The sequence below is a fragment of the Nannospalax galili genome, unplaced genomic scaffold (assembly GCF_000622305.1).
Source record: "Nannospalax galili isolate Female #2095 unplaced genomic scaffold, S.galili_v1.0 scaffold500, whole genome shotgun sequence".
Lineage (NCBI taxonomy): Eukaryota > Metazoa > Chordata > Mammalia > Rodentia > Spalacidae > Nannospalax > Nannospalax galili.
In genome coordinates, this window is record NW_008347292.1 from 2,004,719 (window position 1) to 2,023,202 (window position 18,484).

The 18,484-nt window shown below is 43.7% G+C and overlaps 1 protein-coding gene across 3 annotated transcripts in view; it reads left to right on the forward strand.

The window, feature by feature from the left end:
* Tdp1 (tyrosyl-DNA phosphodiesterase 1) overlaps positions 1-5,645 on the forward strand; it is a 107,240-nt gene extending 101,595 nt beyond the window's left edge. For all 3 annotated transcript variants that reach the window (XM_017800806.2, XM_008843804.3, XM_017800807.2), the window contains one exon: positions 5,362-5,645. In XM_017800806.2, the coding sequence (XP_017656295.1) occupies positions 5,362-5,463 (102 nt within the window). In that variant the 3' untranslated portion in view covers positions 5,464-5,645. The remainder of the gene's footprint in view (positions 1-5,361) is intronic.
* The last annotated feature ends 12,839 nt before the right edge of the window (positions 5,646-18,484 follow it).

The following is an 18,484-nucleotide window of genomic DNA, read 5'->3' on the forward strand; positions in this document are numbered from 1 at the left end:
AGGTCTGCTTCTTTTTGTGAACTTTATATGTCCTTGTCATTTGTTTTTGGGCATGAAAGGCTGGTTCCTCTAAGCTTCCAGTTCTCTCCTTTTTTAAAAAAATTGGATTGGCCAGATTGCTTTTTTCTTCAGGAGTTCCCACAGAGGCTCAAGTCAGATGAGGATCAGATGCTCACAGGCTTTCTCCTAAGGTCTGGATCCCTCCAGGATAGATTTTGGCCTCAGGAATTTGGGGGTTAGACTGGCCTAGGAGCCGGCCCAGGAAAGATGCTGGTCTAGGGCAGTTGGTGGCCATGCCACCCAGAGATGCAAAAGAAGCTGGAGGTGGGAAGCAGCCCCAAGAGCCCCTGGGGACTGCACTGAGGAGCTGGGTTGGTCTGGATGCAAAGGACCAGGAAGAGGAATGGTTGGCCCCGTTGTCCAGGAAAGAGGCTGTGCAGACCCAAGGAGGCAGAGAGAGGTGAGGGCGGGGCCAGGCCCAGAAGCAGTGCTCCTGGGGACCTGAGAAGGAACTGAGTTGCTCTGGATGCAAAGGATCAGGAAGAAGCAGTGGTGGTTCCCCAGGTATCTGGGACACCAAGACAAGGAATGGGACACGACCCAGGCGAGGAGTAGAGACCAGCAGGGGGAGATGGGAGGGTGAGTGAGGCTGGGGGAGTCAAGGCACGGAGGGCAGGATAGACTTACCCCAGAGAGAGAGGCCTGCAGGTCGGAGAGGCCTGTGTAGGCTCCTGCAGGCCCAGGGAAGCAGTGGGCAACCTTGGTTTTTAATAAAATCCATTTTGTTTCATAGTGTAAGCAGAAGGCTAAGCGTCATCTACCAGCTCAGTTTTAAGACTTTGTAATGAGGAATCCTAAAGAAATCTAGAACTACTGAAATAAAATCCAAGTAATTTATCCAAGACCCTTAAAATAAATATTTTGGTTTTCAGCAACTTAAATTATTCTTCCTCCCACCATTTAGAGTGTACTGTTCTGCCATTGCTGGTCACTAATAATAGTGGGTTCCTTACAAAAAGGAATGAATGGGTCTCAGTTAATACTGATACTGCTATTATCAATAATTGTATTTCTGCTAAATTGGTAAAGCAGAGAATCATATTTTAGAACTTGACATCTAAAGCTGGGTTATCTTTGTACACCCTTTGTTACCTGGGTAGGCTCAATAGCATTAATACTAATTAGCTCATCTCTTTGTATCCCGTCCCCTGCACACACACCCCAGGCTGGTTCTCAATATGGGAAAAGAATTAGAAGTGATCCCTTAATGGGGCTGGAGAGATGGCTCAGCAGTTAAGAGCACTGACTGCTCTTGAAGAGTACCCAGGTTCAAATCCCAACACCCATATGGCAGCTAACAACATTCCATAACTCTAATTCCAGGAATCCAACTCCAATGCTGCTTTCTGACCTCTGTGGGCATTGTACAACACAGGTACATTTACACACATGCAGACAATACATTCATACACAAAAATAAAAAAAATATTTTTAAAAAAGTGATCCCTTAAATCTCTGCAGCAAAGCGAGTGGGAAATGTGCATGTGAGGGTTTAGGCCTGGGAGTAAGAGTTGTAAGCCCTTAACCCTGGGCCATTCTCTAGAAAGTTGAGGAAAAGAGCTTATCCCCTGGCAGAACAGGATTGTGTGGTTTATGTGATTTTGCCTGATTGTTGCACACCCTGCCAGGACCTTCACAGTACACAGGATGCTGACTCCTCATCCTAGGGTCATGGTGATTACAACAGCAGCCTGCACTGCTTGCTTCTGTACCAGGAGCTAATGCAGACATGTGTCATGAATTCACTGTATCCTCACAACCCCTGACGTGAGTACTGTACTGCAGTATCTGTTTTCCAGATGAGGAACTGGCACACTTACTTTAACCTGGTCAAGGTTGCACAGGCATATTGGCTCCACCCTCTGTACTCCCTTTAACATGAGTGCTTACTCCTTCCCGAGTGAGAGCTAAGTTGGAGTTTGCAAACAAGTATAGGGATCCTAACCAACCAAAGGGAGATAAAGTAGAGACGCAAAGAGACAGCCTGCAGGCTGCCATCCCCAGCCCTCCAGCTTTGTGAAGCCTTAGCATAGGCCTCCTCGTTCCTCACCTAGTCCTTGCTTCTTGTTCATCTTCCTCATCGCTCCTCCACCTGAAAGCAACCCTGTGCCACTACCATGCAGATCTTATCATGTCTCTGCTGTTTTCAGCCATTGCATTATATTCCAGAAAAAAAAGACAGTGTTCCATTCCCTTCGGTCAGTCTTGGATCCTAACTGTGACTGGGGCGAGTTCACTTTTGCACATTGCTGGTTCTTCACCAGCCCAGATCTGCTGAGGCAGGCTTTCCAGGCTGGGGCCTGGGAAGCGGCTCTTATTGTAGGCTGCCAAGAGAGTCTCTTACCAGCCAGGCAGAGAGCACTCCGGACATGAAGGCCACAGCTCTGTGACCATCTGCTTTTCTCTCTCCCTTTTGACCATGAGTTCCCTCAATGAGGCTTGCATGTCTGGCTCATCTCCTCCATCCATAGCACCTAGCAAAGTCCCTGGCAGCTAGCCAGCCCTTAACAAATATTTTGAATGCCTGCATGAGCAAATTACAAGGCAAGTTTTCTTTCATGAGGCTTTTAGAGGGTTTAAGAGGATTTTTTAAAACAGGTTTCCTCTAAGCCAGTGAGTATTAATGTGGATTTCCAGTAGTCATGGGCACAGAGATACAGCAGTATCAAGGCTGCCTCCTTCCGTGACCATTTCTCTAACTGTCTCTGTAGGTGGTCGTAGACCTGCCAGCCAGCATGGGAAATGATCCACTTGTTTATAAAGCAGAGCTGCCTGGGATCTGCCAAAAGGGTGCTTGCCAGGTCCTTGCTTCATCTTGAGGGAGAGCAGTTAAGTGTGGTGTTGATGTTGAAGTTACCTGCTGGTTGGTATGTCAGCATCACACATCAGACATTGCTGTGAAAAATATCTCTCATAGCTACTCATGACATAAATCAGGGTGGGCCTGGCGTGGTAGTTCACACCTTTAATCCCAGCACTCAGGAGACAGAGTCAGAGGCAGGTGGATATCTATGAGATGGAGGCCAGCCTGGTCTGCTTAGCAAGTTCCTGGCCAGCTGGGTCTACAAGGAGCCCCTGTCTCAAAGAGAGAGAGAGAGAGAGAGAGAGAGAGAGAGAGAGAGAGAGACAGGGTAGCTTCTCTGGGCATGAAGCAGGGCCAGTGACACCCCACAGAGCAAGACACAGGAAAGGATGGATATATAACAGATGGGGCAGAGAAGGTGGTGGTTCCAGTGGAAGAGGACAAGGGCACAGTCAGAGCAGTAAAGTCCAAATCCATAGACTGGGGAGTTCTCACACTACAACAAGCTTGGTAAGCTAACAAGCTTGGATTCCTGCTTTCAAGGTCAAAGAGAACAGCAGTGTTCTGTTCATGTGTTGCTCTCTTTGGAATTCCTACTGCGGATCTCTCTGTGTGCTGCCACTGGCATGATTGCTCGGAGATTACTCAGCACAAACAGGAAGCAGGTACCATTTTTTCCAGGCTATCTAAGCTACCATCATCTCTATGGAGAAGGGGAAATGTCCTCAAAGGCAAAGTTGCAGTGCTGGGTCACTGCCTGGCAGTCCTTCTTAGACCAATGAAGGATCAGTTTACAATAATCCCTGCAGCCCTAAAAGTTCATCTGTCTGTAATACTTGCCAAGACGATGATGTGAGGACGTATTAATCCTGTGATGTGTTTCCACCGTGCCCATCTCATCATGGTCCCTTTGAAATGACTTGACTCCAGCAGTATTGATGTGTCGAATTAGTGGTTTGTTGAAGTGTTTTCAGTTCCAGTTAACAACATCAGTCAGTGAGACTGGGAGATGGGTTAGTGATTAAAGCACTTGCCCTGCAGGTGTGAGGCCTGGAGTACAGATCCCCAGAATCCACATAAATATCAGGTGGACATGGTAGCCCACCTGTCATTCCAGCAGTAGAAGAAGACAGGATCAAGTTGTTCTGGCGAGCCCTGGGCTCAGTTGAGAGATCCTGCCTTAGTGACTTAGGTGGAGAGTAATGGAGGAAGACTCCTGACATCAACCTCAAACCTACATGCATACACTGGCACACACGTGCACACACGTATACCCACACACATGAACATTCACACCACACATATGAGAGAAAAAGAAAAAAATCAGTTAAAAGGAAAGAAAGTTCTTATTTAGTGAGCCCCTACAGTGTGCCAGAAATTTCCATAGGTGGGGCTGGAGAGATGACTCAGCAGTTAAAGAGCACTGGCTGTTCTTACAGACAACCCGGGTTTGATTCCCAGCATACACATGGCAGCTAACAACTCTCTATAACTCCAGTTCCAGGGGATCCAACGCCTTCTTCTGACCTCTACCAGCATTGCACAACACAGGTGCACTTACACACATGCAGGCAATACATTCATATACATACAATAAAAGTAATAAAAATATTTTTAAAAAGAATTTTCCATAGGTTTCCTTTCCAAAGGACCATGCCCAGGCCTGTTGATTCTGACATTCATCTTCAGTCATTGCTAGAGATCTTGTCTGGTTGATCATTTAACAAGATAACAAAAACATCCCATGTGTGACCCATGGTTATATGTGACCAACTGAAAACAGAAATGTACCAGCTATTACTGTTGCTTTCTTCAGCTTCCCAAAAGAAAAGGTCTGGGGAGACGGCTCAGTGAATAAAGTGCTTGCTGTACAAGGATGAATTCAGATCCCCAGCACCCACATAAAGAACAGGCATGGTGACATGCACCTGTAACCCCAGTGTGGGTGGTGGGGACAGAGAGGCAGAGGCAGGAGGTTCCCTGAGTCTTGCTGGCCAGTGAGCCTAGCCCAGATGGTGCACTTGAGGTTCAGTGAGATCCTGTCTCAAAAGTAAAGTGGAAAGTGGTAAAGGAAAATAGCCAAGTTGACCTCTGGCCTCTGCACAAGTATGTATGCATGCATGTGTGTGCACTCACATGGAAGAAGGAAGGAAGAGCTGCTGTGTGGTAGGCCTTGGTTATGTGCTGAGCTCTATGTCTTGCACACTTCATGAGTTCATGTAAGGTTTCTCCTGGCCTGTTTCCCTGTGCTTACTACCCAGCCCTTTCTACAAAAGCCATTCTCTTAGGGGGTATAATCTGGACTGATCTAGAAAATACCTTCACAGCTTGGAGAACTGAGCACACAAATGCTTTTATCCCATCAGGTGAGTAGATGTTCTGAGATCCTGTTCCAAATAATTATTAAATGCAATATAATAAGTATTAATATACAATCAGTATAATCATTAATATGCAATTAAAATACAATAATTATTGTATAATGTGTTTTTCTTCAGATCGGCCGTGGATTTGGAACATTCCTTATGTCAAAGCACCAGATACCCATGGGAACATGTGGGTGCCCTCCTGAGACAAAGTACTGTGAACTTCGAGTGTAAAACATTGAATCTTCTTGTTGGTGCTAGATGTTCACAGCCCTTAAAGTCTTCTTTGCACTGGTACAAAGCTCTTTGCAAAGGTCCCTCTCAGTTATATATCTGATGTCAGTGTCAACATTCTCACCAAAAAAGTCTTATTTTCTTAATTCACTTATATGTTCTTGAAAGCAAACTATTAAACTTCACCATGTTAAAAATGTGTATGTGCCTGGTATAAAACTACCTTCATAGTGGTGGGGAATCTCCTGATAGTGCCTTCTGAATTAGAGCTTGACTTCGTGTTAAGTACTTCCTCTCCCTCCATCTCCAGAGGTATCTTTCCTTCAACTGCTTCAGGGAAAGAGAGAGCAGGATCATTTGCTCTGTGCACCACCATCCCCATTTCCGGTGCTCCATGTCTGGTGCTCCTGAGATCACTGGCTGAGGCTGGTGAGCTGCTTCAGCCCCTGCCTGGCTACCCTGTCTGAGGCTCCGCATTCAACTCAGCTTCCCAAGACCTCTCATCCCTCTTCAGTGTCCTATTAGCTGCCTGATTCCCGCTGTATCTGACATTACCTATTCCTCACACTAGACTTCTGTCTCTTCCATCACCAGAAATTTCCAGAGAAGACAGCTCAGAGAATCACACAAAAATCATACAAGTATTTTCTGTGGAAGAATCCTAAAAGGTGACCTAACTTGGTGCCTTCATTTCACCAATGGGGAAACTAAGGCCTAAGACCAAGGAAGAATGGCTGCAGGTTACACTGCTGACTGTGCTTGCCTCCTGTACTCCTGAGATGGTTTGGACCATTTTCTTCTGCCTGAGGCTGACTTCTAGTTTGTCACCAGAATCCTCAGCTTATAGTTTCCGAGAGCTGAGTATTAGTTCTGAAAGACTTATAAACCCTTTCAGACTACTCCCCAGAGGCCTAAGACTCAAAGGCACCTTGGGCCTCAGGCTTGGGATGGTGTAAAGAATCAGGAGGCTCAAAAGATAGCACTGCAGGGGGCCCTCCTCCTGCCTTCTAAAAGAGCCACAAAATTAATTTAACCAACTTGTTTCACAGTTAAGAAAACAAAGGCTGAAATTCCATGGTCCCATCCTGGGATTAGGGTGGGTGGTGACTGCACCAATTTCCATGCCTGTAGCCTAAGCCAAGTTATCTAAGATTCCTGTGTACTGGCACTGCAACACTGGCGTAGTCACCAGCACCTGGGAGGAGAGTGTAGTGCTTGGCTGTGCATGCCAAGCTGAGGTTGTCACTGCTCTGCCATTGCTGCAGCTAGCCATCAGGGTGATCCTCAAGTTCCTGCCACTGCTTTCTCTGCTTGCCATCCCCTGGCCACACCCCTGCAGACACAGCAGGGCCTTGGAGGCACACCTGAATGGAGGTTCTGTAGAGTACACAGGAGATAGCACGGAGGTGACATTAGAGACCTGCAGTCAGGTGGTTTACATTTGGTGTCTTACAGGCCTAAGGCCCTCCCAGGAACATGGGCTCTGCAAAGGGCAGGACTGAGCCAGGCCAGCCAGGTACTAGACACAGTTGCCAGCTCACATAGGAAATAATGCCCCATGAATAAGCAAGAATGTGTTAATTGCGGAAAGCGATCAGTTTTACCTATGGCCCTTTTTTTCATGGCACTAGTTACCCAAAGTGCCACAGATGAGCAACAGAACATGCTGCTATTGTTTCTGAGGACACTGTGCTTCCTTACTCAGGGCTGGACCCAGTACTTCCTTCTCCCCAGCTGAAGCAGCCCTCCTTCTGCCTGTGTGGAGCAGTGTGACCCCTTATGTCCTTAATTCCAAACTCCTCTCTTTTAAGTTTCACAGAAACACTGCAGTAGCTTTTTTATACCTCCTGAGGACCCAGCACCGTGTGAAGCAGCCAAACTCTTGTTTCTTTGTAAACTGCCAGCACAGGTTCTGAGGGGTTTCCCAGCTGAGAACTCGAGGAACTGCTGCCTTTACCCCCACAAGAAGGTGCTGTGTTGTTTTTACATCTCCCTTAACCCCCTCTTAGGGAAGTGGACATGTCATTGTACATCTCACCGGGATGTTCATAGCTGGTGATGCATTCCAACAGAATGTGCTGAGGCTGAGACTTGGCGAAGCTGACAGCAGGTGATCTGAAGGAACGTGCCTGCCGTTTGGGCAGAAGGGCTCCAAGTCGCCCACTTGTCATGAAATCTCATGGGAATTCGGAATGCTTTGCCACCAGATCCTCAGGTTGAGAGAGGAAGATAGGGTTTTTAAGATATTTATGCATGATATTAACTAGTCTCAAAGTTCGCTGGCTTCGGAGGCTCTATTTTTCCACGTGACAGAAATGAGTCCTGTTTCCTGAGTTCTCTCTGTATTCCAATTCCTGTGCTTAACAGTCTTTACTCCTACAAGTCCTTTAACGCATTGCCCATCGTACAGAGGAGACAGCTAAGCTTCAAGGAGTTACTCTGCTGCAAGCAGAATATCCCACATGAAGCAATGAGACCAAGACTTAGTTCTGCCACCGTGGCCCCCATGCCTTCCTGCACCACACCACACTACACAGACCGAGCTCCGTACATGTTAGATGGTTTCCCTGAATAGAAATTTTTAATCTTAAATAGCTTTCAAGTGAATATGGTTTATGCATCAGACTCAGTATGCTTAAAATAGGAATCCTAGGTTGATTTTTGTCACAGTTTTTTTTCTCCACACAAAAAAATATTTTCTAGAGTAGTAATACACATATGGTTGATTATGAAGCTATTTCTGAATTACCTAAGGGTTTGGGTTTTTTTTAGTTTGATTTTTATGTATGTGTCTGTGTATCTGTGTGAGTGTATGCCACATGTGTGCAAGTGCCCTGGAGACCAGAAGAGGGTGTTGTATCCCCTGAAGCTGGAGTTACAGTTAGTTGTGAGCTGCCTGATGGGGTTGTGCTGGAAACCAAAATAGGGTCCCATACAAGAGTAGTACAATCTTATTGCTAAGCCATCTCTCCAGCTCCAATCTGTATCTTTTTATTAAAATTTTGGGACATTTGACTTTCTCTCATTAAAGAATTACACAGACACACACACAGACACACACAGACACACACAGACACACACACACACACACACACACATATATATAGAAGTGGTTTTGCTTTGCATTTCCCTAATGACTAACTGTGCTGGATAGCTTTAGTGTCAACTTGACACACCTGGGTTGAAGGAGCCTCAATTGGGAAATTTCCTCTATTGGACTGGCCTGTGGCCATGTCTGAGGAGCATCTTCTTGATTGTTGAGTGATGTGGGAGGGCCCAGCCCACTGTGGGTGGTGCCACCCCTGGGAAGTTATGCCTGTGTTGCATAAGAAAGCAGGCTGAGCAGGGGCCCAGTGGAGCAAGTCAGTAAGCAGTGATCCTCCATGGCCTGTGCTCCATCCAGCTCCTGCCTCTAGGTTCCTGCCCTGAGTTCCTACTTTGGGCTCCCTAATGAACTGTGACCCGAGAGATGTAAGCTGAATAAAGCCTTTCCTCCCCAGTGGTCAGAGTGTTTTGTCACAGCAATGGAGAAATAAACTAGGATACACACACACACACATGTAAGTGCATCATGTCATGCAGTGCCTTCCGAGTCAGAAGAGAGTGTCAAATTCCCTGCAACTGGAGTTACAGATTGTTTTTAGCCACAACTTGGGTGCTGGGAACTGAACCCAGCCAGTACTCTTAACTGCTGGGCCCATAACTAAAGAATTATAACTATAAGCTCTCCTATAATCATTCAAGAAAGAGAACTTGAGACAAAGGTTTATGTAGATATTCTCTGTTTACATGTATAAAATGGCAGTTAAATTGGTGGATTCATGTAAATAATTCATTATTAATTATAAAATGACAGACATAGGAATTCAATGACAGAATTGATATGGCTTAACTATAGTGTAGGGATGAATCTAAATTTGTGCTGATTACATGCTAAATGCATATGTGCATAGAACATATCCCATTATAATCGTTGAGAATTAATCCGTTTAGTAGCTTTGTTACAAGCAGTCTCAGATGAGAGACTACTATAAACCCTTTTCAAGAAGGAAGGGGTTTATTTTGACGCGTTTAAGAAGACACACTGCTAAAAAAAATTTAAAGTGAAAAATAAGAGAGACAGCCCACCATGGTGGGAAAGGTGTGTCAGGAACACAAGGCAGCTGGTCACATTGTATCCAGTCAGGAAGCTGAGTTAAAGAATTTCTTTTGACATTTCTGTCAACTAGTAAGTTATGTTTTCAATGCGTTCCTCTTAGATTCATACACAGGAAATGAGGTATGTCATTTAGGAGCTGGACCAACCATTTGTTCCTGAGAAATGCCAGTAATGACCCAGATGGGAGCAGATGGAACCAGTTTGTGTCAACTGGTTCCTGAGCATTGGCATCACTGGGCTCTGCATTCCAAGAACTGTTGCCTGTTTACTTCCTGATAACCATATCAAAGAGGTCCTCTGATCTCCATTTATAGATGGAGAAACAAAGCAAATTGTTTGTCCAAAATCACATAGCTGGCAAGGATGAGCTCAGATATGAACCCAGCCTGTGTAGTTCCTGTGCAGAATTCTCGGTCCAGGCAACAACTGTGGCAGGTGCTACCATGCTCTAGCCAAGGGCAGGCTTTGTATACATGAGATGTAACTATAGATACCAGACTGTGTGCTTTCATCCACGGCCCTAACAAATCATGGCTGGCATGACAGAACCAACTAGCAGCATATAAACCCAACCACTAAATGTCGCATTAGTATGCAGGACCCAGCAGCTGAATTATTCAAGCCAGCCCTAGCTTCCTGCCAAGCAGTTTCCTTTTCAGTTAGAGCTCAGTTAGAGCATGGAGGGCTGAAAACTTTGCACTGTTGTGTTTGTTCTATTAAGTCCTCTGAAGCCTGCTGTTTCTACTAACTTTCTAGACCTAATGTACAAGGCAGGAGGATTTGGGCCAGGTGGCATGGACGATGCTGGAAAAGAGCAAGCAAGAGGCAGCCCAGGAAATTAGGTGCTGGGATACTGGAAAGCACAGACCTCTTATAATGAGTGACATGTGAATGGGGGTGAAATTGTAAGTCCTGAACAGTCAGAATTCCATATTTTACTGAGTTTGAAGTAGCAGTGTGTCTCAAAGTAGAACCCAATTACTTCATGGCAGTCCTTTATTCTCTTTAGTCCTGTAAGAAGCTACACTGCAATCACAGTCAGATATAATCCAAGTCACTTAGGTCACTGTCTCCTGTTCCTCTTATAGCAAGGATTTTGGAGACCCCTGTTGCAGTGTATTAAGTAGAAGGCATTTGAACCAAACTCCTTTTTAAATACAAAGAGAAGCTCCAGATGAAAAGGCAAAGGAAAAACTGTGCCCATAAGGCATTTATTGTAAATCATTTTGATGGTAGGTGACTGTATCTACATCTTCATCACATTGTGGAACAGGTGGTATTACCCGTAGTCTATTAAGAGGAAAAGAAGATTCACAGTCACCCAGCTAGGTAATGAACAAGAGCTATGTCTTGTCTCTCGTGCCAGGTCTGTCCTGGCCAATCTAGCACATGTCCTTTTCTGGGCCCAAGGGCACAGATGATGTCATGGTGTGTGCCTTGCATGGCTGTCTGTTTCTGGATTCTTCAGAAATTTTCCTGAGAACTGAATGTTGATTGCATTCAGATAATTAACTTTACTACAGTTTAGAAGTCTTAATTATTTGCCATTCAGTAACATTTTTTTTCAATATTTTAATGAAAGGATCCATCAGTCAGGATTCTTCCATAGTTACAGAAATTAGGTTAATTAATCTCAGACATGAGAGAACTTAACAGAGGTCCAGCGAGGGTGCTGCAGCCAGGGATCCATAATGCAACCGAGACTATATCCAGGTTTCAGCTCTAGAATCTGGCCATTGCCTTTATAAAAGCTCTCTCTGCCTGCAGCTGAAGTTGTCCACAGTTCCATCTTCCTTTAGCCATTCCAGAAAAAAGAAAATGCTTTTCAGACAGCCCCAAACAAATGCCTGGATGTCCCCAATGAACCAGCCTGAGCCACAGATGCATCTTTTTTTTTAATGTGTATGAGTGTGTGGCATATATATATGTGTGTGTGTGTGTGTGTGTGTGTGTGTGTGTGTGTGTGTGTGTGTGTGTGTGTGTGTACCAATGTGAGCCTGGTGTTCGCAGAGGCCAGAAGAGGGTGTCAGATCCACTGGAACTGAAGTTACAGACATGAGCTGTAGTTGGGAGCTACCATGTAGATGCTGGGAACCAAACCCAGATCCTCTACAAGAGTGACACGTACTCTTAATAGTTGGGCCATCTCTCCAACTCCAAGCCATAGGAGCAGTCTATGAATTCCAGATGTATCCATCCTAGATCCTGGGGTGCTCAGTGGGGAGAGGACGAGTAGCAGAGATTGCCAGAGACAAATGGAAAATACTCATGACCTCTATTAAAGCAAGAAATGCATCTGGGAGAATTATTAATAATGATACTGTGCTAGACGGACCTTTCTATGCCTGCTCTGTAAGCAATGTACACAAGCTTATAGAATATATTTTAAAGTTCAGGTTTCTGAAAACTGCATAAATAAGTGAACCCTTGTATAATCTGAATATTCTACAACTGATTTTTCAAACTGGGTCACAACCCACAGTGAGTCATGAAATCCCCATTAGTGAGTCATGAAATCAATTCAGTGGGTCACAGCCAGTAGTTTTGTGTGAAAGAGAGAAGAAAATTCTTGTGTATAGCATAAAATGGGTGGGCCTTTTTTTTTAAATTTATATACTTGAGCGTGTTCAGGATTCCAATGTAAGTGTATTGCTTCCTAGGTTTGCTGGTTCATCCACCCTGAGCGGACAGTCACCTGGGTTGTGGTTTGAAATTTGACTGACACCTGGGAGGTGACTCAACTGCAAGGCCCTCAGGATTCATTAGAATTGTCTAGTCCAGCTCGGTTCCCTCAAGCTGTGAAACCTTAGACAAGTCCTCTAATGCCTTCATCATCCTGATCTCATCTGTAAAGTGAGACTGATGCCTATAGCACTGTAAGGAACAGAGGACATGGTGCTGTTAAGTGATGACAAGACTCCCATCAGCCTAAGTTGTGAAGATTCTCAGTGGTCAAGTCTGGAACTGGCAGCCTCTGGAGCACATAGAGCATAGCAACTCCAGCAAAGGAAGCCTGTGCCTTCTTGAAACCAGCACTCTTCCTTAAATACTGCTTCCAAACTACGAAACCCAGGTTGCTATTGGAAAATGTGTAGATTTAAGGGTCCCAACTGCTTCCTGGTGGCTGATAAGGACTTTGGGTCCCCAGGTGGGGGCTATGTTCACAAGAAATCGTGTCTCCAGGCTCAATCTCAAGAAGCATGTTCTGAAAGGCTACCAAGCTCACCTGCTGCCCTGAAAGGAAGAGGTTTATGACACCACACCAGTCCCAGAGAACAGTCAGCAGGCTGCTTGGTAAGGACCAGGATAGCACTGAGTTGATGCCTGGTGAAGAGGAAGAAGGTGGCTGTGAGGACCTTTAGGTCTGGGGAGGGAACCTCTCAGCTTGTGTTGTAGATTAGAAAAGTCCACTCATGCAGAGGCTTCTGAGTGTTGGGCATCACCAAGAATGTAGTGTTGGGCCTGACAGAGACTTGCTTGGGGGTTGGGGGAGGGAAGCCTGAGTCACTGAGGGGAAGCAAGGAAAGTTGGTGAGAATGAAAATCATGTGGCCAAGATCTTTACTGTGTACAAGATATTTCTATCAGTAAATATTTGAATGTCTACTATATACATGCCAGGCACACCTACTTCACCTCTGGGAGTCTGTTTTATAAATGAAAAAATCCGAGGCTCAAAGAGATGTGTGAACCTGCCCAAGGTTTCATTTTTAAAGATAACTAGAGCAAGCTCCTGCATGCTGAACTGTCATAACAGGCTCAGGCACTGGGCATCTCTGTGCTGCCATTGGTGGAATTGGCCTTTCAGTCAGAGAGTGGGCTGTGTGGTCCTAATGAACCACTGGCTTTTTTCCAGAGGCAACCTGGGGTACTTCTAAGAGCCCAGGTGAGTCTTGGCTATTTTCCCATCTTCTCTGGCCCTCCAGACCCCCCTGGGCAGTAGGCAGCTTCTCCCTGTGATCTCTCATAACATTTTGGGAATGGCACTTGGGTTTCCACTTGAGGCAGTAAAGCAGAGCGAGGGGTGAGTGTTTTAGTTGTTTGTTTTAGTAGCAGGTGAGAACGGTTCAACTTTATGAAGGACCACTTAGGGGTAACAGAAATGTTTCTATAGTGATTGATGTGCTAGTTGTTTTACAAACCTCCTTGAATTATACACTATATTGGTCACTCTTACTGTAGTAACTTACAGCCCAGTAAAGCTGATTTTTAAAAGTGAAGTCAGGGGGCTAGAGATGGCTCAGTGGTTAAGAACACTGGCTGTTCTTGCAGAGTACCTGGGTTAGAGTCCCAGCACCCACATGGCAGCTAACAACCATCTGTAACTCCAGTTCCAGGGGATCCAATGCCCTCTTCTGATCTCCATGAGCACTTGCTTTTCTTGTATCTAGTCACCAATTTATACACTTCAAATTCTATGCACTTATATACTCATGTACATAAAGTTAAAAAATAAAATATTTTTAAAATGAGATAAAAGAATATAAAGCTCAAATATGTATATTCTGTGCACATGAAAACCACATCATAAAGCAAAAAAAATGTTTTCTCAATGATATATGTGCTGAAATGCTTAGGGGCAGGTGTATTTGATATCTGCAGTTTACTGTAGACTGCATAGAATTTGAAGTGTATAAATTGATGGCTAGATACATGAAAAAGCAAGTATAGGAAAATTTAATTTAATTTAATTTCTAGTTATCTACTTGGCTGGATTTACAAGCTGTAACTTTGATGTATTTGAAAAGTTCATTATCAGAGGTATGAGAAAACCAAGTAAATTCAGATTTCTAGCAAAATAGGACAGCACCCATTGGCCAACTCTTTTTATTGAACCAACTCCTTTTTTTTTTTAAGACAGGGACTTGATACATAGCCAAGGCCAGCCTTGAATTTTTGATCTTCTGTTTCCACCTCCCAAGTGCTAGGATTATAGATATGTGTCATCATGCCTGGATCCTGAACTAACTCTTTCTCAGATAAAAGCTGTGAGTTCAAGGCCAGCCTGGTCTACATAGTGAGTTCAGGTCAGCTGGGACTACAGGGAGACCCTGTCTCAAAAAGACCAAAAAAAAAAAAACCAAACAAAAAAAAACCTGTAAGTTCTGTGGAAAACATTATTTAAAAAACCAACCATGGAAAGGTACAGAAAGTAACCAGAAACTGGAGGTAAGTTAATGTGGCAAGAGAGGCACCATGCTGGGCGACCTTCCTGGCATTGACCATGTTGGCCTCAAGTCTTCTGTCTATACTGTGGAGGATTTGCTGCCTTGAGTTCCCAGAGTAGAGGTTTTGAAACAACCATTGCTTTCCAGGGGAAGATAGGGAAATGGCTCTGTGGGCAAAGCATTTGCTCTGTGCACATAAGGACTGGATTCTCCCCACCCACATGAAGTATGGTAGATATGGTGGCCCACTTATAATCCCAGGGCAGCGAGTGGAGGCAGGGAATCCCTGAAGCTAGCTAGCTAGACAGATTAGCAGAAATGTCCAGCTCTAGGTTCAGAAAGAGACACTGTCCCAATAATATAAGATGGAAGCAATTGAGAAAGACACCCAACACCCAATATCAGCCTCCACACCCACATACCGCCCCCCCACACACACACATGAGGAGAGCCAGAGAGGGAATCCTTAAGTCAGTGTATAACGTCTGCTCGGCTCTGGCTGACCACTGAACTACGTGTACCCAGGGCTGAAGACTGAACTAAGCATTAAATAAAATTTAAAATTCAGTCCCTTAATTACAGTAACCAGTTGCACTAGTCACATTTCAAATGCTGTACCGTACTGAACAGGATAAATATTTCCATTGCAGAATGGGTTCTGTTGGAAAGCATTGGCTTGGTCAAGCCAATTAAAATGTGGTGACTCTGAGAACTGACTCATTCTCCCCCTCAGAAAAGATCCAATCTATACTGCTCACAACAAATCCACCACCCATACAGGTCAGAGATGGGCTAAGAGTAAATGGATTGGGGCCAGGTGTGGCAGTGCTGGTCTTTAATCACAGCACTCAGTAGGTAGGGACAGGCAGATCCTTGTGAGTTCATGGCTGGCCTAGTCTACATGGGCAATTCCAGGTCAGCTAGTGCTGCATAGTAAGACCCTTGTGTCAAAAAATAAAAAGGAAAAATACATCATTACAAATATCAGGCAATGTATATGCTTAATTACAGCTTCAAAGTACTTGGAACAACACAATTATAACTGATGATTTTTAAATATTCCTATTTCACCAATCCACAGAATTAACTAGAACAAACATTAGTAAAAAGAGAAAGCGCTAAAAAGCACTTGGAATGTCTTCACTGGACACACATCAGCTGCATCAGAGCCTGCACACCTACAGCTGCGGAAGACTACTTTCCAAGTGCATTTTGTATGTTTATTAAGAGACCATCTGGCTAAACTATAAAACAAGTCTCTGACTACATTGGAAATAAGCTAGAAATGATTTGTCTTTTTTAAAAAAGCAAATATTTGAAAATTAAGCAAAATATTTTCACATGACTCAGAAGCCAAAGAAGAAAAAAAATATTTTAACAAAATATTATAAAAATACAGCATCCCAAAACATTTTATGGTGTAGGTCACATTGGACTGACCTGGAACTTTCAGCTTTAAGACAGAAGAAATTATAGTGAAAATAGTCTAAAATCAGTGATCTGGCCACCATGCCATAGACAGCTAGAAAATGAAACAAACCCAAAGAGAACAGAATAGAAATCCCAAGTAGAATTTATCCAGAAAATGTCATGCTTTCTTAAAATACTCATCTTTTAAAATTTTTAATCTTGGGGCTAGAGAGATGGCTCAACATTTAAGAGCACTGACTGCTCTTGCAGAGGACCCAGGTTCGATTCCCAGCACCTACATGACGGCTACAAACCGTCCTTAACTCCAGTTCCAGGGGAATTGGAAGCCCTCTTCTGACCTCTGCGGCACTGCACGACCTGGGTGCACTCACCTACATGCAGGCAATACACTCATACACATAAAATAAAAATAAAGTATTTTTTAAAATTTATTCTTAAGAAAAATCTTTAATGAAATCCAGCATATTAACAGAATAAAGAAAAGCTACAGCATTATTTCGGTAGACATAGAAAAAGCATTGGTCAAAATTCAGCAATCATTCCTGCTTTATTAAAAATAGCTCAGAAAACTAGAACTGAAAATGAAGAGATATTTCCTCAACCTCAAAAAGGGTGTCTGTGACAACCCCACAAGTAACAGCATATAATAAACTGAAGAATCCCCTCTAAGATCCTGAACAACAAAAAGATATCTGCCTCCAGCTCTCCTGTCTCTTATTATTTCTAAGACATTGCAATAAGACAAGATTAAAAAAATTAAGAAGCAACCCTTTGCTTCAGATGGCATGATTATCTACAAAAACTCCTACAGGACTATTACATATAATTAATACATTTAGCAAGGTTACAGGATGCAACTGAATTTGCAACACATTTATATACTACAGTAAACATGGAAATAAACATTTGAATTTCCACTTTCAATACCATCGAAAGAACAAAAACCACTTTAGAATAGGGTCACAAAAGAAGTATGAGATCACTGTACTACAACTTACTAAGAAGATCTAGAGAAATCTCATTCATGAATTGTCAAGAGGTCATCACTTCTCAAAACAAATTCAACACAGTCCTAATCAAGAGCACATACAGGCTGTTTCTGTTGAAATTAAGAAGAGTCTGATTTTTTTTAATGGAAACAAAAATTTTATTACATGCAAAGAAATAACTGAAAACGAAGAGCAAGTTTGGAGAACTTGCATTTCCTGACTTCAAAACTGACTATAAAACTAATTTGAAGATTTCTTGTTTGCAGGAGCCAGGAAAATGGTAAGGAACCATGGGGCTAAAGGGGAAGAAGGAGCTCCAAACAGGAGGATAGTAGGAGACAGGTGTTATTAAGGAGGAAATGGGTGAGGGAGTAAGTGTGGGTTATATAGGGGAAGTGAGAGGAGAGATAAATAAAGCTTAGATGGTGTGAAAAATAAAAGAGAAATCTATTACCTCAAAGTCTTACTGAATAAACACACATACTATATATATTTGAGTGCATGTGTATAGCTGAAGGCTATATAACAAAAAGCAGTGCCAGGCTAGAGAAACTTCCCTTCCAGTTGTTGGTTAGGGTAGTCCAAGAGACTCTCAAAATCACACAGGCTATTGCCATAGCCCTTGATTGGCACCCAGAACTGGAAGGTAAGACCGTACTGCTGAAGACAGAACATACTTCAGACACAGGACTTGGAGCAATAGAGCCAGAACTGACCTGGAAGTCTCCTCTCTAAAGACTAGCTTTCATGGTACCATGCAAGTTGCCAAGGGAGAAAACCAATCAATGGTTCTACACAGCTGTAAAGCCTAATAAACAGCAATGACTGGCCCAGAAAATTATCTATTGGTATAGTCATGGCACTTTTATCTTGGGAGTAATCAACAGCTATCAAATTGAAATTAAGTCCTGCTCAATGGGAGGGAACATGTGTGTAGTACTGCAAAACATAGCCAAGTATACATGGCTGAGAGATCATAGATCCTAGAGGGAAAACCCACTTTTGCCACATCCCTAGACCAGCATAATTTCTTATTGATATGCATCCTCATATTTACAGAGAAGTGTACCTCTCACCCTTCATCAAAGGAGCTCCTTTTTGCAAGAGATTAGAGACTATTACAGAGTTCCATAACTGTTCAAATGCAGAGAATAAGTGTGAGATGCTTAACCCTAAGTGACACATCCTCAATGCAACCTCTACACCTAAGATGAATACATCTCTCAACTCACACCAAAGAAGTTTCCTTATGCAGCAGATAGTAATTAACCCAGA